Source organism: Phalangium opilio, unplaced genomic scaffold (assembly GCF_054372755.1).
Source record: "Phalangium opilio isolate 3A_F unplaced genomic scaffold, DU_Popi_V2 ptg000045l_1, whole genome shotgun sequence".
NCBI classification, from domain to species: domain Eukaryota; kingdom Metazoa; phylum Arthropoda; class Arachnida; order Opiliones; family Phalangiidae; genus Phalangium; species Phalangium opilio.
In genome coordinates this window covers 7,590,895-7,613,022 of record NW_028324168.1, presented here as the reverse complement: position 1 = coordinate 7,613,022, position 22,128 = coordinate 7,590,895, and the positions used below count along the sequence as shown (strand labels likewise).

The window sequence follows — 22,128 nt, the reverse complement described above, 5'->3', positions numbered from 1 at the left end:
AAAACTGCGTAAAACAGAGAAAAACTACAGTAAAACTGCATTAAATACAGAAAAACTACAGTAAAACTGCGTAAAACAGAGAAAAACTACATTAAAACAGAGGAAAACTACAGCAAAACTGCATAAAACAGAGAAAAACTACAGTAAAACTGCATCAAACAGAGAAAAACTACAGTAAAACTGCATAAAACAGAGAAAAACTACAGTAAAACTGCTTAAAACAGAGAAAAACTACAGTAAAACTGCATAAAATACAGAAAAACTACAATTAAACGGTATAAAACACACAAAAACTACATAAAACACAAAAACTACGTAAAACACAAAAACTATAATTAACACACTAAAACTGTACAAAAAAACACAAAAACTACAATAAAACTACATAAAACACTGTTGTATGTTTATGAATCACGACTAAGTTTACGGAGGACGATAGTTTATTCACGTCTGGCTAGTTTACATTGTACAGGCGAACTGCCCTTAGTCTCTTATCACAAAACATTAAATAACCTCGTATGACAAAGATTAGATCAGATTAAAAAAGTAACATTAGATTAAAAAACATCTACCGTAAAAGTAACATTAGATTAAAAAACATCTACCGATAACGGTTGGCCTAGCAAGCCTACTACCAACATCTTCCTTCTCAAGTTAATGTTCCATCCATTACGGCATCAGCTGAAGTTTCAACTATTGATATAGCAGGGCATCATATCGAACTGGATGATGCAACTTTCCTCTTGACCGCAGACATCGAATGTGGGGTGCAGCGTTAGTCGGGTCCGTTCGCTGAGTCGACCTCTCCAAGGTTACGGGTACTTGAGGTTCGTTGATTCCCTGCATGCTGCGACGTTCCTCGTTAACAGCTTGTTGATTAATGAGTGATGGACGGTCACTGCTTCCTGGCTGACTGCTGTTGGGTCTAATCACGTTTCCAAGAGTTATATTAGTTTCTTGTCCTCTCGGTCTTACGTGCTTAAGTTGCGCCGCCTGGGGCCCGTAGCTTGGTACCAATGGAACGAACGATCCATTTGGGGACCCTAGCCTACTATGTCTCGTTCGGGGACTCTCTCGAGCTGCCTTGCTGTTTCCTCCAGGAATTACAATGTCTCGTCTATTCCTTCGTAGTGTGGTACCGTGTTCCGTTTCTAATAGGTAGGATCTTGGGCCAACCAATTCCTTACATATGCCATTAATCCAAGGATGATGCCTTTTGCGTGGATTAATTTTGACTTCTTGACCGATAGACAATGGTATCAGGTCTTTTGTTCCTCTGTCATACCATGCCTTCATTCTTTCTTGTTTTTGGACTATCATTTTTGGAACATCTGGTATGACTGCTGGTTTCAGTTTGGCCACATCTGTGGGGAGTAAAGACTTGGTTTGCCTCGAGAACAGCTTCTCGGCTGGTGTTACGCCGTCTTGTTGCGGGGTGTTTCTCCAATCCAGTATGGCGAGCAACACGTCCTGTTTCGCGTACTCCACTTTCTTGATGAGGTTCTTAACGATTTTGACCGCCGATTCTGCCTTTCCATTTGCCTGGCTATGGTAGGGTGGATTCGTCAGGATACCAAACAGTAGACAACTTTGGACGTCTCGCCATGACCTCTGCGCCTACGCAGCGACAGATCCCTAATCAACCGTCGGCATGTACACCAGAGCCTCAAGGACTTGTCCGCCAATATGAACCATGTCCCTTTCAAGACTCGTGGAATATTCAGAGATCGGAGCCCACAGAAGACCTGTTTCAGCTACAAGTACATCACATCGGAAACAAGTCAACGCAATCGAAAATGGAAGCCAGAAAAAAACATCTACCGATAACGGTTGGCCTAGCAAGCCTACTACCAACAAACACAAAAACTACAATAAAACTACATATAACACAAAAACTACAATAAAACTACATATAACACAAAAACTACAATAAAACACATAAAAACTACATTTAAACTGCATAAACAAAGTAATAAAACTACCCACACAAAATAATAAAACAACTCGAACAAAATAATAAAACTCCATAAACCAAATAATACACACAAGAACTGCAATAATACACACTAAAACTACATTCGAAAGTCAAGATAGCCCCCATAATCTCATTGTTAGCAAACATTTTTCATATTTATATCTAAAGTAATTTTATTTCAAATCCTTTTAATGCACGTCTGCCTTTTAAACGCTTATTTCTTCCCTGTACTTGAATACCGTGAACAACGTACGAGAACTAGTTTCATATATTAAGATGTTTTCTCCCAACAGACCGTCATTCGCTAGAGAGCCGCGTAATAGTAAACTTCCTTGTGCGTTTTAGAATTCTAGAAATCGTTAAAAAAAATACATAAATATAGTCTAAAACAATGCGATACACAATCTGTATATATATTTGCTTTATATGCGTGTATTGTAAATATTCCAATGGACAAATTGTCCATAGAGGCAAGTGTAAAGATTCACCGGTTCAGGATAACTTCAATATAACCAAGGTAAGAAATGTTCTCGAGAATCATGTTTATGAGCAAAATAGATATATATTTAGAAAATTGTGATTGAAAACGTTTTAGTTTGCAGGCACCTGGCACGAAACCTCCAGATCTTTCACGTTTTTTGAATTATTAATGAGATGCGTCCGAACCGAATACAACATTAGCGGTCAAGGAAAAATAGACATCAAAATTCACGGTGTTGACGCCATGTAAGCATTTATTTTTATTAAAGGTAATTTTTAACTGACAATGAACAAAAATGTTCACGCCCATAACAGTGTTTAAGCGGGTGAGACATTTTCCATTGTATACCCGATAATAAAACGGTAAATTTAAAGCGAATAGTCAGATTTGACAAATGTCCGACCTCTCGATACAAGCGCTACTATTAGCCGTTGACGCGTTAGAGTTATTGTGGTAGGAAATGTAAAATTCAAATTACAGTTATTAACGCAATTAAGGTTTTTAGGCCTAAAATTTAATGAACAAAACAGAAATTGACGTAATTTTCTCTATTGTTTTTGGGCTGTTGATATAAATTCTTTAAGAACGTTTTCCAGTTTCTAAATTATATTTAAAGTAATTAAAGTGCCTTTACAACCGATAATATTTGTTAATAAAATTAAAAATGTGTTTTTATTTTAACGGAAAATTTCAAACAAGCGTTTTTGCCGTGAACCCTATTTTAAAAACGAGAACGGTATATAAAATTTCACGCCCGAGGGTTTTTTCTTACCCTCTTATCGTTAGAAAATATTTCTAAAAATGTTTTAACGACTCTAACAGACCCGTTTTACTGAACCTCCATCTTATTATTTGAACCGAAAAAAGGTTTATAATTGACCGAAATGTTTTTTATTTTTTTACCAGTGGGGCTTCCAGATCTTTTCAAGGCAAAGCCGAATTAAAAGATGCTACTCAACCGGCGAAGTTCAAAGCCAAATTTAGAATATGTAAGTAAGTTATTTAGCTTAAGAAAATGTAAATTTAATTTAACTTTTTTACTTTGGTTAAATTCAGTGCCAATGTCTATAAACTACGATATCTTAAAAACGGATTATGACAACTACGCCATCATTTGGTCTTGCAATAATATGTTTGGTGGACGCTTAGGACATACAGGTAACTAATTCTGAATTGCGTACTTTAAATCAACAAGGTACAACATCCAAAGAACATCCCCATTAATTTAACACCATGAAATCACGCTTGATTTAAAAATACGCCTTACCAAGAACCCATATAGAAATAGAGAACGTACTTCAAAGATAGAACTTAGCTGTAGGGTTTTACCGGTACTCTTTAGCATTGACAAGTATATAACGACCCAGAAGATGACTCTTCATACCTTTTCATGTCTTATATGGGTTTTGCCTTTGTTTTAATTAAAATATTACTTACATATTTTAGAGCAATTGTGGATCATGAGTCGAAAACCAATGTTAGATGATTACGTAAAATCCCAACTTTACGATTTCTTGGATAAACATAATATAAGACGCCGGTTCTTAGAGGGCAACGCCAGACAAGAGAAATGCTTTCAACCGGAAGTTCCGGAAACGGCGGAAGTGATACCCATAGCTGCAAATACGACAATCTTAGCTGATGGAAATACGACAGTCTTACCTGATAACAACACGACACTTAGTTCAATTTAGGAAGAAATTCTCAATTTAAAACCAAATAATATACTTAATAGACGTTTTACAAAAAAATTTTGCGTTTTAATATTCCCAACTTCAAGTACTGGACCTCAAGTAATTTCAATCTTAAAAATCTAATAAAATATAAATGTAAGATAACAGAATCATGTTCACTGAACTTTAAAATTTTAATTTAAAAAAAATCGATAAAATATGAAATCGATAAAATATGAGGAAATGTAAAATATTTTTTAAATAAAAACCTTATTTTAAACCCAAAAGATGAATCATAAAATTATTTCTTCTAAATATTACAGGAACTAAATAACCCGAATATTTTGAACAAAACGGACAGGAAATAAATATTTTTAATTACAACCCACGCATTTATTTCCCCATATACATAAACTTTCACTTAATTCTCTATGAATGCCTTACATACGCTCATGAATTCTGAATTTATGGTTGACTCATAGTATACAGATTATTAGCCTAAATAAAATATCCAAATTTAGTATAAACACTCGTGGTACAAATGAATATACCTTTTCTTAGAACCATAGCAAAAAACGCGTGGGGTTTTTCCCAACATTGCCGGGAACCGAGGGGCAAATCACTCTCAAATTAAAAGATGACGCGTAATCCATGTAGAACACCAAAAGCACCACGTAGTCGGCCCCTTTCCAGGAACTTATAAGGAAGTTACATGGTAAAAACCCAACCACTTTATTTTTACTTTCATTTATTAATCTAGGGACAGGTATTTTCATCCCAAATCTATCACATCACTTAAAACTATTGTTTCAGTTATCTTACAAGCTATCGCCTTAAAGTGATACTTGTATTGTTAATTCAAGGATAAAATCAACTTAAAAATAGAGCGAACTTAAACTAAACGTACGTTTCAGGTACGCTACAGAAAAAAAGCGACTAGGGGGTAAATGAACTTATGATGCGATTGCCCAACCTATTTTGGGGGAATAGAAAAACTTCCTATGGTCTAGTCGGAAAAAACTTTTACTCCTGACCTAATTTTTATTTCAATACACGAGGGGCTAAATTTTCTAAAGTGAAAATTTTCTGTGGTAAAAATAATATACGCAAATTATTAGTCTACCTGGATACTTCGATAGCAACGGTTTGAAGATGGAGTTGAAATTAGGCTTAGCTTTAACCCTAATTTGGTCGTCATACCTGGTTTTAACCCAAGTGGAAGGTCAAGCATTATATAGAGGGTCGTGTCCTAGCCCACCAATTGAAGAGATTTTTCAAACTGATCAAGTAAGTTTTTTCCATGTTTGCAGTTTTTGCTCGTATATTATTAATTGGGAAAAAAACGTAATTGGTTTTGTTTATGATGCCTTTGGGTTAATTAAATTCTTTAGTAGAAGTATATTAGATTAGAAACTAGTTTCGCGATTATTTAAAAACTTAAAGGAAAAGCGAAAGCTATCTTAATTCAGAGAGAATAATGCGAGAGGAGTAGGAGCTTAAGCTAATTCTTTCTCTAAGCTTATTTTCTCTTATCTAACCATTAAACAAGATAGACAGGGTGATTCTAATAAGCGTGGTATTATTTAGCACTGCCTTTTAGTTTGTTAATTATAAATTTAAGGGGTCATCTCTGGAAGCAATCTTAACTTGAAAACGGTGTCCCTTGGGTCAAACAAAATGGAGATAGAAGTTATACATTTTCGACTCAAAATTTATTTCCCAAAGAACATCAAAACCCTTAATTTATGCATGCAGACTTATCAGATACACCCTGTATTTAAGTTTCCACGAAAAAATTCGTTTCAATCTCAAAGTTTAGTTTGTACCGAGTTGTACAACTATACTACATAAACACGCATACGTTTGTGATAAACGTACATTTCCGTCAAGTTTTGGGAAAACAATGGATTTAAATGGTTAAAAAGTGAGACTGTCTGAATTTCCTAGTACAAAAACAGGCGCATCACGCGTGACGTCGGTATTTCACCCAAATGTCTTTCACAATAAATAAATCACGATAATAAGAGCAAAAACAATAAGCCAATTTGAGCGAATCCGGGTCCTGGTATTTTTAAAAATTATAAAGTGAATGAACTGGGTCGGCCGGCCGATAAAGAGTGATTAACCCTTAAGTACTTGACGACGTATTAATTTCGGCCTCTAGAGTTTTTTAAAAAAAAAATTATACGAAATTTCTTTTCATATTTTAGGAAATAGTTCAAACGAGAGAAAGTTATTGGTTTTTGGAGAGATATTAATTCGTTGATTTTTATCTTGTATATTTATTAATTATTAGGTATAGACGTTATTGTAAGTTGTTAGAAGTGAAGTCATATTCCCAGGGAAGTAATTAAATGTTATTATAAAGAAATAACGCGTGTCACAAGTTCACAACTAACACTTCCTTAAAAACCTAAGCTATAATACTGCCAAAAATACCGGCACATAAATAAATAGAAAGGAAAATTAAACTTTGAACCCACCTACCACAACAAATTGACAATAATACGCATTTAAACATTCCAAAAATAACCCTTACGTATAATATATAATTTAAATTATTTAAAACATGTTATTAACTAAAAGGACATAGATGATGAATACAAACAAACAAATAAACTTTAAATTGTTTGGTAACACGAAACCAATAGAGCTCAAACTTCACGAAACTATCCCTAAACTCATAACTATATAGCTTTCCCTTTATTAGCTTCATCTAATTAAACAAAGCGTGTAATGGTACGTGGGTGATTTGGGTTAATGTAATCATAATAAACCCTAATAGTCGCAAAAGAAACGTGTTTTTTCACTTAAACTCTGGTGAGGCTATCCGGCACCCATAAATTACCCCCTCCCCCTTTTTTTCAAATTACTTTCGCTTTTTAACTTAAAAAGAACACGCGACGACATATTTTCTCGACATAATCATTGTGGTTTACCTGTAAGACATTCCCATAACGCGGGTCACTAGTTAAAATTGCGAAATGTAATCTCAAATTCTCAATTCGCGCAAATTAGATATACAATTTCGATTTTTGACCATAGGTACCGAATTCAGTTGGAGTTAGTGATTTAAGTGACGAGCACGCGTTGAAATTTAGACATTTTTTTCGTGCAATGATGAATTTAAGTTGGGTTGTGTTTGTGTTAGCGGTGGGCTTAGCGCCAATACGTATTTACGCGCAATCTTATTATATTGGAAAGTGTCCCAAGCCACCGGTTATGGAAGATTTGGATACCATTAAAGTGAGTAAAATTATGTCCACTGGAACATCGTGTTTGACTTAAAAGGTCTACAGGGAAAGTGGGGTTTTTTTAAAATCGTATGTACGGAGAATTTGTTTTTACAAGACTTAATTAGATTCACGGTTTTACTATTATTACTTAAAACAAAAAACTTACCGACTTTCATTTCAATCAAATGAAGTTAATTTTATTTGACAGTTTCTGGGTAGATGGTTTGAAGTGGAGAGGACATTTGCTTTGTTCGAGGCCACGCTTCGATGCGTCTCCACAGAATATTACCTAAGAGAAGACGGTAAACTCGGTATCCGAAATTCGGGTGTAAACGCTCTGTAAGTACAATTTATGTAAAATAATTCATATTAAGAGGATATTTAACGTTACTCGGAGAGATTCTAATCGTCTATGACAATAAAACCTAGGGGAAGAGAACAGAGCGTAACGGGACACGCTATTGCGCAAGACCCATTACACCCAGCACGACTGACTGTGTTCTTACAAGGAGGTAAATGTAACAGAAAAATTTAAATCTTACCAAAATGAAGTCGGTTCGATCATACGCGGTTTCCTTTTATAGTCCTATTTCCGGCAAACTTGACCGTCTTGCACACCGATTACAAAAATTTCGCAGTTCTTTGGTCTTGCAATGAGCTATTAGGTGGAATTCTGGGTCATACTGGTAAAGTTTTACCTTAGAATATTTTCAGACCCCAAAACGAAATTACAAAATAGGTTTATTTGCTAGAAAACATGTGGATTTTAGCGCGAAAACCATACCTTGATGAACAACTGAAGGCGGTCATCTACCAATTCCTAATTCAAACGGGAGTCGGACTGAAGGGTTTGAAAATGGTAGAACAAAATCACTGTCCCCAACGTGCGGTCAAAATCCCGGAAGAACCGGAAGACGACGAATACCATCACGCTTACAAACCAGACCTGAACCACAACTACCACCAATCAGTCGCCAGCGTTCCTGATATCCCGCCACAAGCTCATGTCCCTCAAATCACGTCCTATCACGGTCCACCTCAAGGACATGATCAAGGAAGTTACCAACAAGAGGAAATACAACCAAATTACCAAGCAGAGGTACAACTTGGTCAACGGTACAAGCCTGGTAAAGCTCCGTACCCCAATCAAGGACACGCCCAAGTACCTCATTATCACGATGATGGACCGGATAAAGGCCAAGGTGGTATTATTTATAAACAAGAAGACGACAGAAACTACGGTCATAGAGGACAAGTGGGTCAAGGAAGTGGACAAGTACATTTCAATGACGAATACCCTTCACCAAGAGAGGTTGACCAACCGAGCGGCAATACCCAATTTCCCCAAGACCACGAAGAGGAACCCAGGACATACAGGGACCGTAAAGGTCTTAGGCAGCCCGAAGCTGATGAAAGCAGACAGAGTAGTACAACTAAAGGACAATCAGACGAAGGCGCCAAAGAGTTCTTGGAATCACACAGAAGAAACGTTACTCTTGATGACAGGAACACTTCGAGTAACGCGAGTCTAAAGGACAAGGGGATGGAATACTACGAGTATATCAGAGACGGAGACGATACAAGAATAAGGAACAGTACCAGGAGGTTGAGACGACCCGCCTTGGAAGACGACCTCAAGTTGGACAAAGACACAGTCCGGTTCTTGGACTTGGACAAACGTAATAAATCGTCGTCACTTATCTTCATAAGCACCAAATCAAACAAAGAGGACCTTAATGACAAAAGGAATGTTACTAAAAGAATCATCAAAATTAAAGTTGATTAGATTTAATATGTTAATAACATCATAATAATCACGCCAAAATCAAATGACATATTTAGCTGGTCCGAAATTCTTCATTCACTCTATTTTAATATTTTTTAAATCTAATGCCAATTGACATTTTAATTAAGATGAGATTCCAATTAATTCCTCTAATACACGCCATCAATACTCTTGTTTATAATCATTTGTTAGTTCAGAGAGAATAAAATGTTAATTTTTAAAATAAATTGGTTTCTTTCTTCATCTCTCATCAAAGTTGTAGGAAAACTAACGATCATGTAGCGCTGAACTACTTAAAAGTACAGGAGCGCAAGCGCAGTAGGCCAATCAAGGGCGCGCAAACGCCTAAAAAATAAAGAAGCCTATAAAAAAGATATCTGAATGAAGAGAGTAATACCAGAAGTGAGATGAGACCAGAAGTACTGAGCTAACCAAATTCTTCACTCGGCGAAAGTGAATATTCTTGATAACACACGAACGGTTGGCCCTCTAGTGGCGGTTTCTGAATTTCCCCTCCAAAACGTGAGACGCTCGCGGTGGTAGACGGACGAACTAGATTCAAGCACCCGTTTCGTCCCTGTTCGGCCGCTTTAGGTTAAGGGGAAAGGGGTAGGAAATGTTTTTGGAACTCGACCAATTTATTTCTCAGTAGTGTAGGCGCGTGGGAAGCGGCATAAAATCCTCAAATTTGTTCACTAGTGCCAGGATCTACTATCAATGCTAGAGCCCTTCACTTCTAGTCTCATCACACTTCTGGTAATACTTACCAGAATTAAGAAATAGAATAGAATGTAAAAAAAAAGCCAACAATATTTTTCAAACACAATTTTTATTGCATTATCAAAGCAATCCAGAATATAGTAAAAGACGACAGGTTTGTTTTAGTAGTTTGTAAGATTCTACTAATATTGTTCTGTATATAACAATTTCCTACACCGTTTTTTTTTAAAAAAAAAGAAAAACAAATCGCGGGGGAAAAAAGAGGGGGGGATTATATGGTTATATTATCCAAAAATGTGTATTTGGAACGTTTAAAAACTAATTGTAAAAAACATTATTTTCTAGTACATAAAAAGATTTCGGTCTTTCTTACTAAACACTGACGAGATATATATTATTTACAATTTTTAATTATTATTTATTTTCTTGTTGTTATTATTATTATTATTATTATATAGCATTGTAAGAAAATACATTTTTCCAAAGTTTTTCACGTCCTCGCTTTTATATAACCTAGATTATGTTTTAGTTGTATATTATAATACGATTAGGGCCTACAAATACTATAAATTCTTGAAGGAGAGAGGGGGAATGGAGCGGTAATCCGAATATCTATAACGAACGTGCCTCTGTACCCCCCCCCTCCCACAGCAACGAAGTTCTCCCAGCATCCTCAACGTTTAGGTAGAGTTGTTTGGTACGGAAACGTAAAGGACGCCCCCTCTAGCAAGTAGTCCACTTAGCCTTGCGTAACCGTATCGTTACCGTTTTAAGTTCGTAAATCATCCGAAAGAGGGCGCCCATTACCTAAGTCCGAAAGCGTCGTTTAAGAAATGCTATCAGATGGCGTTCTGTACGTATTTGGATACGTGACGTTACGTTAACGGTACGGTTTCACAAGGCTTAGTGGACTACTTGCTTCTGTCTTAAAAATAGAAGCTAGTTCTCATACAAATACAATGGCGCTACGCGGCAGCGCTTAACAATCGGTACGGGCGTACGCGATGTACACTGGGAGAGTTTCAGTGTACCACTCCATCTTACCTCCTTACTCCCTGCTAAAGGGAACCAAAAATTTATTTACGACCAATAAGAAACGATATTATCAAAGACAAATTGAAATAAAAGAACGATTGCCACGGTACCATGTTTCCGACGCTCTCAAGAACAATCAGCGCCCTACTTTATGACGTTATGGCACGTGGCCTAAGATCTCCTTACGTTCTAACTTATCTTTATTTGATTTTGAAATTAATTTGCCGATTGGTGGAGAATTTGGTTAAGGGTTTGTCAGATCTATTATTTAAATAATATTAAAACCAGGGATAGATTTAATTTTAGAAGTAGGAATGGAGAACAGAGTAATCTAGGCGCGCGTCAAAGTCCCGGACCCCCTTCTCCAAGACGGGGGGGGGAGGGTGTATAAAAAGAAGAGGCGGGGGCGGGGGAGTCATAGCGACAGAGGTAAAAAGGAATTACATATTTTTCGCCGTCCCCGTCAGGAACGTCATCAAAACGTAGTTTAAGTGAGCTGCCCAATAAGATAATTTAAACTTTTCGTTACGTGTTGGAGGGAGGAACTCTATACTGGGTGGTCTATGAGTCGGACTGAAGTAAACTAAATACTAACCGTTCTCCATTCCTACTTCTAAGATTAAATCTATTCATGATAAAACTAATCAAATGCGCTTGGATCGTTAACTCAGTAACTCAACACAAAGGAACAAAACTTCAAACGCGAGAAAGAAAACTATTGATAAAATTGTTAGTTAAGTCGTTTAAACTACGAACTTGTCGCAGCGGAGGATCTCCTAATTATGGCACCTATGACGTCGTTATACAATTTCTTTCACCATCTTTGTCCTAAAACTCTTTTCTTTTTTTTAATTAGTGTTAAAATTTCCATATAAAGGCAACTCTGTTCTTAATTACTTTCAACGATCCTTTATAGTATTAGTGTTTCATACGCGTGTATTTTAACTGTGTTCTTATTATTAATTTCTTTTTATAAGATTTAAATTTTATGTTTCTATATGTATATCTATAGCTATAGATCAGCGTTAATGTTAATTTTAATTTTATGTCCTAAACCTCGGTTATTAAAGTTTGGCTTAAAGGGTTTGGTTTTATATTATTTTCATTATATATGAGGTAGAAACTTACCTATATACACGATTTGATTGGTTAATTTTTTTATTTATTTTTAATTAAAAACATTACCGGTTCTGGTTAGGTCACGTGGAGTCGCGTCCTACCCGTTTTTTCTGTTCGGTTCTTGGTAGGGATCGTCCCGCGTCAAGAATGTCTACGGAAGAAACGGCTTTACCCGGGTCCGAACTTTGATGCGTCGGCGTGAAATGACTAGGTCCTGGTAAGGTGGAAGCCGTGGTGGCGTTGCTACAAAGGGTGGAAGCGCAACTAACGCTACCGACTGCCGTAGTTAGCACCAAGCTACTCGCTCTTAAACTCATTGGAGACGCGCAACTAGAACCATTTGTGGTAGCGCGGATTTTGGCCCTGATTTTTTCAAGTCTACTGAGGGTACTGGCTTGGGGGGATGGAGGAACGGTTGTTGGTCGACCGAGAGCGTTCATGTAATCGGCGATTAACAACGTCAACTCAAGGATCTGAGTTAAAACGTTAAAGTTATAAAGGAATTACCTTTTACCCTAAGCAGAAAGTGAAGAACGAGAAGCCTAAACCGCAACGTGAAAAATGAGTTCCCCCATAGTCGATTCAAGATTTTCGTCCCCCTTACAGAGCGACGGGAAGAGTTGGTCTTATGCCGCGGCGGAGAGTTACTTTCGCGTAGTTTTACACAAGGTACATGCGTAAGTTGGCTCGAAAATATAGTTCACTTATTTCTTTATTTTCATGTCGTCTGCTATAGTTTAATTCCAAGGCTTAATATAATCTAGTCATTTAGGTAGTCGGGAATCGGCACCAGGCTGGGAAATAAGGATATTTTTTTAAACTAGTCCTTTGGACCAGTGACCCCCTAGTGTCTGAAATAATTAACTGGTCTCCGGACTGGTCCCAGCCTTTGCTCTCCAATAGATTTGCAATTAATAAACTGGTCCCGAGGACCAGTAACCCCCACTTCTTGAATTAAAAAACTAGTCCAAGCAATTAATAAACTGGTTTTGGACCAGAGGACGTGTGCTATTTCCCAGCCTGGACATTTGTCAAAATGTCAGATTTGAATTTAGCAAACATTTTAGAAAGCTACGAAAAGGATGACGTTTTTCCTGATTGATAAAGACGGAAAACTTAAAGGTGCAATAGAATGCATGAAAAACAATATCAAAATTCAACTTAACGAAACTTGAAAATTCCACGACGATTGAACCGAAAGAGCGCTAAAGAACAACGTTACGTTAAGCCTAGTTAAGCAGCCGATTTCTCAATAGTATTCCCCACTATCCCCAGGAGCCGCTACCATCGCGAACTACTTTCCGCTTGTCACGTGACATTAACGATGACCTAATATCAGAGAGAATTTAGAAGGGGAGTGGAAGGCCCCCCCTTTGACTCTATTAAACGTGATGACGCCCAAACAAGATGTCGCGTTGAGCTTTTTGGGGTAGGCGAGTTTCCGGTCACGTGTTCTAAAATCTCTCTGTTACAAACGCACCATACCGGAAATCGACCTGCCTAGATAACGTTTAGCAGACGACGTTGCTCTACATTCCAAACCACCCCTTCCACTCCCCTTCTAAATTCTCTCTGCTAATATATCTCTGATTCGATTGGTAGTTGAAAACGAGGCTCACCAACCACCCATTTATGTCCCCCCTTGCTTCTCATTTTACACGAATACCGTTGCTAAAGGCTGGAAAGGTTTAATGTTCTTCACTTTCTGCCCTAAAGCGAATCACCTTACCTTTGGTTTTGGCATAGAAAATAAAAGTTTTTCAGTTGTGGCTGTTGAAGAATGCGCGTCACTACGTCCCATAGTGGAGGAATCCCCACCGCCGCCGCGATCGGAGGAACCCATGTCCGATTGTTGTGATATAACTAGCATAAAATCATCCCGACAACCTCCGAAAGTAACCACCATTGAATATGGATATCGCACCAAAGGTTGCTGCGTAATTAAGTTCATAAACCCATATGGAACCAGGAAAAGTAATTAAAACTTAGGGACTCACCATGGAAACACAGTCCAACAAGGCTATACTATCTTCCGTCACCGCTAACCAAACTGACTGTTGATCACCTCCGCGAAGTTTAGCGCTATAAAGTCGGGAACCGCAGAAAGACCATTTCCGGGCGCAATTCAAATAAATGCGGACGCAATCCAAAACGTTGCGTCCTTTTAGAGCAATCCACTTCTCGCGAATTCTCTCCTGGTTTTGCCTGAAATGCCGCAACAATCTAGAAGCAATTAATCGTCAAGATTACGACATTAACAACAACAATAACAACGACAACGAAGAAAAAATCTAGAAGCAATTAGCCTTATTCCTGATCAGCGCCATCTACCCATAGCGGTGACTTTGAGAACTACAGTAAGCGGCAAGCCAATCAGATATCGCTAAAATCTGGTGACGTCATTTTTGGTAAGACCCGAGAGTGCCAGTCAGTGACGTCACCAGATTTTAGCGACATCTGATTGGCTTGCCGCTTACAGTAGTTCTCAAAGTCGCCGCTATGGGTAGGTGGCGCTGATCAGGAATAAGGCTAATTAATCGTCAAAATTACGACATTAACAACAACAATAACAACGACAACGAAGAAAAAGGTGAAGGAAAAAGTTTGTACTTTTCATTTGGAGGATCCCTGTATCGTTGAGGGAAAAACCTCTCTATCACTTGCTGCAATTGGTGTTGAGGATTCGCGGGTGTTCCAGTACTCCCCCGGGGCTTATCGGCGTTAAAATCACCAAACTCAATCTTTAAGGATAATTGGATTGGATTTTGTTAAACCGCGCGACAAAATGACTTATTTAATTTAAGACATATTGGTTAGGTGCTAACCTGAGCCATTAATGCCGCTAATTCGATGGACAAATCCCAACTAAGCGGAAATCGACCTTGAACCACGTCTTCGTTAATTTGATAAGCCGTTAATACGCGTTCACGATCAGTTTCCGCTTTGAGCAACTGACGGAAGCACAGCCGGTTCTTGTAAGTTAGTTTCAAGACTTTGGTGTTTTCGAATTTTCCCAAATGTTTTTCTCTTAAGGCTTGTTCCCATTTAGAAATGACATCACAGAGCTGTTCCAATGACGCCAGCCATTTCGTATTATCAAAAGTGGATGAGAGGAAAAGTATGAAAATGGCCAAAAGTCGACTCGACTCGCGAGTCATCAGAGTTTCGCCCTACGTAGTTGACCGTTTTATTGGCGTAGCTATACTGGGCCTGTTCACTCCCTTAAAATAGGTCTTGTGTTAATTAGCCATATGCCTGATCAGCGCACATGAGCATAGCGGCCAAAATTGGAACTATCATAAGGATGAGCTTAAAGTAGTGGCACTCTATGTTAACTCCCTATAGGGCATAATAAGTCAAACCCTCGGAGATGCCATTACTCCATTTTATACGAGCTAAGAGCGGAAAAACGTATTTTTAAATTTTACACCTGTAAAATCTTTTAAAAAACACTTGGAACTTGTATTTCTACTTACTTTCGAGGAAATACCACCGTTTTCTGAAGGTAAGAGTCTTTTTTTATACATTTATTACTATAGTAATAAAAACATTTAAGGTGAGCTAAGCCTTGGTCTTGTAAAACACGGAAGATTAGTGATTAGCGCGAGGATTAGCGTCGTTTTCAAAATCCACTACTTTAAGCTCATCCTTATGATAGTTCCAATTTTGGCCGCTATGCCCATGTGCGCTGATCAGGCATATGGCTAATTCGCTGTTACGCGGTTACCGTCGTCTGCTATCGTGTAATCTCGGTAATTTAGCTATAGCGCGAGCAGCTTGCGTCGTGATGCGCGTGATCGAGTAGGTTATGGTTAAACCAAGGAGCATAAATGTCTGAACTACTTTCAATCGCGAGTTTGCAAGTCCATCAGTAAACTAAATAGTTATTGGCGAAACTTTGATGTCCGCGTTTTTTAACACAGGCTCTATGGCCATTGTCATACTTTCTTTCGTATAATGGTCTTGGCTTTTGTAATATAGTAAAAGGGGTTGACTTACTTTGGCTGAATTCTGAAGGCAATGTTCCATGGACTTGTCTATGGGATCATCACTGTATAAGGCAAAGCCAGACTGACTAGAATCTCGAATTCCGGCTTCAGCGTTGAGCGTGTGAATAAATTCTTCAACGGTCGAAGAGCCATCGAATCCGACCACTTGGTACGTCCCATTCAGGTAATGTACCGGAATGCTATGTGGCAAGGAATGATGGTACGGGTTTTTGAGCAAAATACTTAGCACCTCCATTCGACTTGGTTTGCACTCGCGAGCACCGTTTTGAAGAGTCCTTTCCAAGGCGCGTTGGCAGAAAGTAGCGTATTTTCCAGCTTCCGTTCTGTCGTAATTGTCGTTGTTGTATTGGATTCCGTAATAAAATTCAATCACTTAGGTAATTAACTTACTTTGATTCGGCATTCCGTTGAAGATGGGCTCTCAGAAACCATAAAGTTCTGTTCTTGGGAACAAAGAGGGTGACAGTTAGCGCCAAGAGTTGCCACCCTTGAATAAACACAAAAGGCGCCGGATTAAGTTTGCTTTCAGCTGGCGTTGGTCTGTCGCCGGGAGAAGTGGAAGAATTATTGGAAGTCTTCTCAACCGATGACGTGTCGCATAAGAACAGAGATTGCGTAGCGCACAATAGAAGCTGCTACACGATGGAATAAAGTCCAAGAAAGAGTCAAAATTTTTAAACTCGGCACTTAGGGTTCAAATAACTAAAGGACAATTACTTGAACTCCTAGTCTTTGATGGGAATGTCTAGAAGTTTGTTTAATTAACTGGCAAAAAAGTTCGTTTTGTAATTCGGGGTATAGGAGACACTGTTGCAAGGAATTTTGGGCAAGAGCTATGTGGTAATCGATACCAGATGTTTCGAGCGGTACTGATATGAACAACTGGATGGACTGTACGAAAATTAAGTCGTAATTGTAACTACCACGAAGACTTGGAAGTAAAAAAAGCGCTTTAGCGACTTACTTTAAAAAGTTTCGTAGCTTCGACTTGTAGAGTGTCAGATGGAAGGGTAGTTAATGGTTGAGCTATGTTTTCCTTTGAGTATAATAGAATTGGGTGCCTCCATAAAACGCTGTCTGAAAATATAGATATTTCCTAATGATTGGGCCTAGTTTTCATGACATATTTGATGCGTCGTATGTTTTATTGGAATTGCAAGTACAACATTTTGAAAAAGAACAGTTACTTACTTTCATCCCCATCGACTTCCATCAATTTTGTCACTAACTGCTCAAACTGCGTCCCAACAAAATTATCACCTGATGAGACCACGGTCAAGTGGTAAAGCCACGAATCCTTAATTATAAAAAGTTTAATAACAATTAATTATAATTTAAAACTAAAACAGCAAGTTAAGAATTACAAAGATATATACCAATTCCTGTTTGGTCGCCATTAGCAAGTAAGTTGGTCCTTGGTGATTTGGGAATATTCCAACAGTATGCTCCGACTTGCTCATAGTGTCATCATGATCCTCTTCTTCGTCGCTATCTGACACGTGTGACACTTCTTCTACTCTCGCATCCCTCATGTTTATTTGTCCCAATGGCGTCTATGGGTTAGAAGTACTTAGTTTTCTATAGTCACCAAATATACGGGTGACGTACGGTTTCATTTGGCGTTTTGAAATACAGAAACATTCGACCTATCAGGACACACCAACACCGTCTGGAATGTCCATGCTTTACTTTGGTTATCCAACCTTCCATTGTTGGTCGGTTGTCCTCTTTGCTGAGCAATAAACGAGTGGCGTTTCTTCTTAAAACATTTTGCAACACTGAAATTAAATAATTAACCTAGATTTATCGCTACCAGCGCTAACCACTTCGTCACCCCAACAATACAAACGAAACAAACAATTAATTACCTTTGATCCATTCTTCCATCGTATTAACAGATTCCGCGGTTAAGTAGTAAGTTCTCTTTCCGGTTGAAATCTTGAAATTATAGATTTCGTAAGACAAATATTAAAAAAACGTCATCATTAAGTCTTGTCATCTCATCATACTTCGAACGTCGCGGCACCTTCCGCTCTAGTAACGCGACACACGTCATCCAAGGTGATAAGTCCTTGGGGTTTTCGAAAGACGTCATTCTGAGATTTAAAGTAGCTAAGGGTACCATTCTTTAAGACGAACCACCTGCGTCTCCACGTTTTGAGTTTCCCACCGAGTTTCGTTAAATACCCGCTCTTTTCAAGCGATTCCTATTAAACCGAAATTAATTCAAAGTCAAGCTTCGTCTCATGAACCGCTTCAACCTAACTCCACGCGTATTGTACCTTTTTGGGACTTAGTTCTATAATATTGGGGGTGCTTCTAATGGTTTGCGGTTCAACTGAATCGATACTTATCGCGTCGGAAGAGATGGCGTCAGGAGGAATGGCATAATCATCGGATAAAACAGATTCAACTGACGTGTCTGGAAAAACGGAGAAATTAATGGGATTACACAGTTCTATAGTCATCATGATCGATGGAACCGCGACTAATAGATTCGATATATCGATTAATTAACAGACGTGTACGGAGAAAGACGATTAAAAGGTTGAAAACAAATCGATTATTTTGACTTATTGCAAAAACAGATCGATTTAAATTATATCAAATAAAATGACAACGGTTGAATAAATAAAATTTAATTCTTTTTTTTTCTTTTGTTCGAATCGATTTCAAACAAATCCCAACGATTTTTCATCGGAAAGATAAAAATATCGGATCGGAATCATCCATCAGAAAGCTAAATTGATTACCAAATTAAATTTTCTAGTAATTCCCTTACTCTGCTCCTCTCACATTCAATGCCCCTTACATTTTATCAACGATAATAAATATTATTAAAATCGAAAGTAAAGCTCGGGATTCGGGGATGAAAAACTATCCCCATTTTAAGGAGAGACACAGGACAAAATTGAATTTCAGAATTTCGAAGTAAAATTGATAGTACAAGTTACCTCTCTTAACAGATTTGGTGGGGGAAGTTGAGCCCTGTCGGATGGGAGTCGAAGGAGGATGAAGAGCGGAGGATGAGGTGGAATTCTTCCCTCCTCCTCCTCCCGCGCTTCCTCCTTTACTAGGAGATCCTCCCGTGGAGAGAGACGACTCCGTTTCCCCGCTGGTCGTGTGAGAGGAATTGGTCGTTGTCACACGAGTGTCCTCATTGTCCGAAGAATCGGACGACTCTCCAGTAAAAGGCACGGATCGAATTTGAGATGCCCGCTGCGTAAGATTTCCGATCAAATCAAATGAAATCGCAATTTCTCTCTCAACTTCGTAAGGCTAGCTAGTTAGTGTTAGTGCGAACATACCCCTTTGACTGTGGCGTAAACGGGAATGTTCAAGTCGGGAAAGGCGCCGTTTGAATAGGAATCTTGATTTGGCTTGCTGTTATTATTTGGAGAACCTACCAATAAAAACATAAACTAGGCCTATAGATAATCTAGACTTTAAAAATAATAATTTAATAAGTTCGCGAACTGTATCTTTACACCATCAAAGCTATATACGTTTTGTCGGAAAATGTCATGGTATTTTGGGCAAAAACTACATCAGCTGTCGTGCCATGAAGCATAAACAAAACTGATAACATACCAGTTGGGGCAATTTGCAGAGACTCGGGAACCGTAATACCATTAACAGCCACATCATAAATTCGAGATTCCTGGAACGACAACAACGAAAAAAACTTAAATTCCTCATTAATTTTCATTATTGCACTTCATGAAGCGAAACTCGCGATAAAAGCGTATGTCTCCAGACGTTTACAGATACTAATATCAGGACAAACCCACGTGACAACTGTACGGAATTGATCCGTTTATATCCTGCAGCGACTCTTCAAGTCCTCAACCCCGGAAACGTTTTCCCGCCAATGTCACTAGCACCAGGGTTCAGGAATAAAAGGCGCGAAAAGGCACGCGGGCGAGCACAATCTCGAGTTAAATTAAAACACAAGACTCCTAGCTGGAACCGACAAAAACTTTTATCCATACAGCAACGTAGCGTCAAGTTGGCGCTCGCAAGATGTCTTTTCTAGAGCACACCATGACCCGGGGATGGAAGGAAGGGAGAGAATCTTTTCCTAGTTTTTTTTTCTTTTCGCTCTTTTTCTGTAGAAAATATTCTTTTTATTTCTTGAAGAAGAAATAAGATGTAGTCTAGAGGATTGGGGTTTTGATCGTGCACTTTGTGACAAAATAACGAAACTTTGCACAAAGTATCTATGTGTCTTAAGTAATCGATTAAAGATTGGAGGCATTCTGTATCTGTCCTGTGACATTTGTGACAGGCGCAAAAGTGTGACATAGTTTTGCAGAAGTGCACTCTGAACGCCCCCTCATTTCTCTCTTAACGTCTCCTTTCTTGGGGGCGGGCGCCTCTACTCCAGATAGTATAAAGTCTCGAAGGGGTCGTTCACTATAATACCTTTCAACAAAAAAATGCTTAAATTCAGGTGCTTCAATACAGTATTTTTATATTAAATAATCTTTAAATGTAAATATTGAAGTACTAACGATTATGTTTAATTTTAACTTTGGCAAACTATATAGAAATGAAAAACATTTTAGTGTAAAAGACATTGACAGGTACAATAGTTATTTCGATACATGTGAAAATTGTTATAAAACATACAGATATCAAAATTTTTGACAATAAATACATAAAAACATACAAAACTTAAATGTACCGAATGACAAATTATGTCATAGCTCTATCGCAACCAACACATTTGCATAGCGCGGTGCAAGGTAGTTGTGCTTTAACACAAGAGCACTGTCCACGGCAACCTTTAGTACAACCACATTTTAATATTTCGCGACACGACTCAGCAGCAGGAGGTAATGTTATCCATTTTATTTGCCAATTTTGCGAATCTTCTCTTTTGTACCATCCGTATTGGTTTGGATCTGGTAAATCAGGGACCCTTTTAAGGGCTTGGCCCCACACATGGCCCGATTGGAACGCTGCTCGCAATACATGTTGCATAAAAGCGTCTTTAGTTGGAGGAATATTTTCCAGTTCCCGATTTTTTTGAGTAAAAAGCGATTTTTTTCCATCATTTAAGTTTTCATCAGAACTAAGCTACATCTGTCATACATTAAAATGACAAAACGTTCGAGGGATGGAATCACTTCGTGTAATTTTGAAGCAGATAGTCCTTTTGATGGAGATAGGTCATCTATATTGATTTCTGATGTGGTCAAGACCTTTTCGATACTGGTAATTAAAACAATTCCAGGAAAATTTGCACAATAAATTTCCTGACTCAAAAAGACAAATAGTTCTTTCTTATTTTCGTCTATTCTTAAGAATTCAGGCCAATTTCGAGGTACTGCTTTTCTACCTTCAACTCGCACTCTAATTCCTTTTCCTCTTTTTTGCTTGGTGTTCACTTTTAAACTGTTTTCAATGTATGTGTCAAACACAACATCAACTCGACAAACGTTTCCAGTGAACTGTCTAGAAATGTATTTTCCGAACATCTCTGCGTAATCGAAGAACGAAGAAGCTGGAACAGGCTTTATCATGTTAAGGATGACTGCTCCATTAAGTACCACCATGTCCACCTCTGGGGTCGAATTTACCTCTTCGTTGACACAATTAATTTTAATGTTAACGTTAACTAAAAATATTTTCACTAGCGTGATTAACAAATTAGGGAATTTAAATTTAAAAACAGAAATAATTTCTACCTTACTAGAACCCATTTAACAATACATTTAGGCAATTTTACCTCAAAAACTAGGGATCGTAAAATTACATCTACATAACATATGGTCATTTTGCAACCAATATGTTACCAAAAAACTCGTCCATTTTTAACTAAAGGACTTAAACAAAGAAAAATTTACTAATCATGGGCACCTAGCCTTAATAACAAGTTTAAATAATGCGAGTGGTCCTAGGGAAAAAAGACGGACTCCCAAAATGAGACATTTTTATAAAATAATAATAGATATATAAAATAATTCTGAACTTACGAAATTAAACTTTTATTAAAGTGGTTCGTATTAACGTCTAGGGGAAATATTTTAAAAGAATAATAATAAAATAAAGCTTAATGCTTTTTATAAAATAAACTGTCGTCATTGA

The 22,128-nt window shown here is 37.9% G+C and overlaps 3 protein-coding genes across 9 annotated transcripts in view; 2 read left to right on the top strand and 1 right to left on the bottom strand.

Annotated features, from left to right (window-relative positions):
• Window positions 1-2,277: 2,277 nt before the first annotated feature.
• Window positions 2,278-4,400, top strand: LOC149677231 (apolipoprotein D-like). 2 transcript variants are annotated; one of them, XM_089838543.1, is made up of 5 exons: window positions 2,278-2,492; window positions 2,571-2,701; window positions 3,363-3,445; window positions 3,513-3,614; window positions 3,903-4,400. In XM_089838543.1, the coding sequence occupies exons 1-5, from the start codon at window positions 2,367-2,369 to the stop codon at window positions 4,148-4,150; spliced, it is 690 nt and encodes a 229-aa protein (XP_089694669.1). In that variant the 5' UTR covers window positions 2,278-2,366; the 3' UTR covers window positions 4,151-4,400. The 2 variants fall into 2 exon arrangements, with proteins under 2 accessions (XP_089694669.1, XP_089694670.1); XM_089838544.1 differs by having other exon boundaries at window positions 2,359-2,492; window positions 2,578-2,701.
• Window positions 4,401-5,011: 611 nt separating this feature from the next.
• On the top strand, window positions 5,012-9,378 carry LOC149677230 (uncharacterized). Of its 2 annotated transcripts, none has more exons than XM_089838257.1 (5): window positions 5,012-5,416; window positions 7,574-7,704; window positions 7,795-7,877; window positions 7,950-8,051; window positions 8,118-9,378. In XM_089838257.1, exons 1-5 carry the CDS (start codon window positions 5,282-5,284, stop codon window positions 9,149-9,151), a joined length of 1,485 nt encoding a protein of 494 aa, XP_089694383.1. In that variant the 5' UTR covers window positions 5,012-5,281; the 3' UTR covers window positions 9,152-9,378. The 2 variants fall into 2 exon arrangements, with proteins under 2 accessions (XP_089694383.1, XP_089694384.1); XM_089838258.1 differs by lacking the exon at window positions 5,012-5,416 and adding an exon at window positions 6,587-7,375.
• A 583-nt stretch (window positions 9,379-9,961) lies between these two features.
• Window positions 9,962-22,128, bottom strand: part of LOC149677228 (uncharacterized protein CG43867) — a 104,235-nt gene continuing 92,068 nt past the window's right edge. For 3 of the 5 annotated variants that reach the window (XM_089838244.1, XM_089838245.1, XM_089838248.1), the window contains 18 exons: window positions 19,627-19,696; window positions 19,344-19,438; window positions 18,990-19,254; window positions 18,318-18,457; window positions 18,045-18,242; window positions 17,904-17,973; window positions 17,644-17,813; window positions 17,412-17,588; window positions 17,227-17,332; window positions 17,000-17,112; window positions 16,753-16,926; window positions 16,426-16,670; window positions 16,025-16,358; window positions 14,851-15,090; window positions 14,636-14,766; window positions 14,023-14,248; window positions 13,755-13,958; window positions 9,962-12,498 (listed from right to left, as the gene is read on the bottom strand). In XM_089838244.1, the coding sequence (XP_089694370.1) occupies window positions 12,106-12,498; window positions 13,755-13,958; window positions 14,023-14,248; window positions 14,636-14,766; window positions 14,851-15,090; window positions 16,025-16,358; window positions 16,426-16,670; window positions 16,753-16,926; window positions 17,000-17,112; window positions 17,227-17,332; window positions 17,412-17,588; window positions 17,644-17,813; window positions 17,904-17,973; window positions 18,045-18,242; window positions 18,318-18,457; window positions 18,990-19,254; window positions 19,344-19,438; window positions 19,627-19,696 (3,351 nt within the window). In that variant the 3' untranslated portion in view covers window positions 9,962-12,105. The remainder of the gene's footprint in view (window positions 12,499-13,754; window positions 13,959-14,022; window positions 14,249-14,635; window positions 14,767-14,850; window positions 15,091-16,024; window positions 16,359-16,425; window positions 16,671-16,752; window positions 16,927-16,999; window positions 17,113-17,226; window positions 17,333-17,411; window positions 17,589-17,643; window positions 17,814-17,903; window positions 17,974-18,044; window positions 18,243-18,317; window positions 18,458-18,989; window positions 19,255-19,343; window positions 19,439-19,626; window positions 19,697-22,128) is intronic. The other 2 variants (XM_089838247.1, XM_089838246.1) reach the window with 2 other exon arrangements.

Coding starts and splice junctions, on each gene's coding strand:
- LOC149677231 (XM_089838543.1), top strand. CDS start 2,367: ATGCGATACACAATCTGTATATATATTTGCTTTATATGCGTGTATTGT. Junction 2,493..2,570: donor ATAACTTCAATATAACCAAG/GTAAGAAATGTT, acceptor AAAACGTTTTAG/TTTGCAGGCACCTGGCACGA. Junction 3,446..3,512: donor CAAAGCCAAATTTAGAATAT/GTAAGTAAGTTA, acceptor GGTTAAATTCAG/TGCCAATGTCTATAAACTAC.
- LOC149677230 (XM_089838257.1), top strand. CDS start 5,282: ATGGAGTTGAAATTAGGCTTAGCTTTAACCCTAATTTGGTCGTCATAC. Junction 5,417..7,573: donor AGATTTTTCAAACTGATCAA/GTAAGTTTTTTC, acceptor TTTATTTGACAG/TTTCTGGGTAGATGGTTTGA. Junction 7,705..7,794: donor AATTCGGGTGTAAACGCTCT/GTAAGTACAATT, acceptor AATAAAACCTAG/GGGAAGAGAACAGAGCGTAA.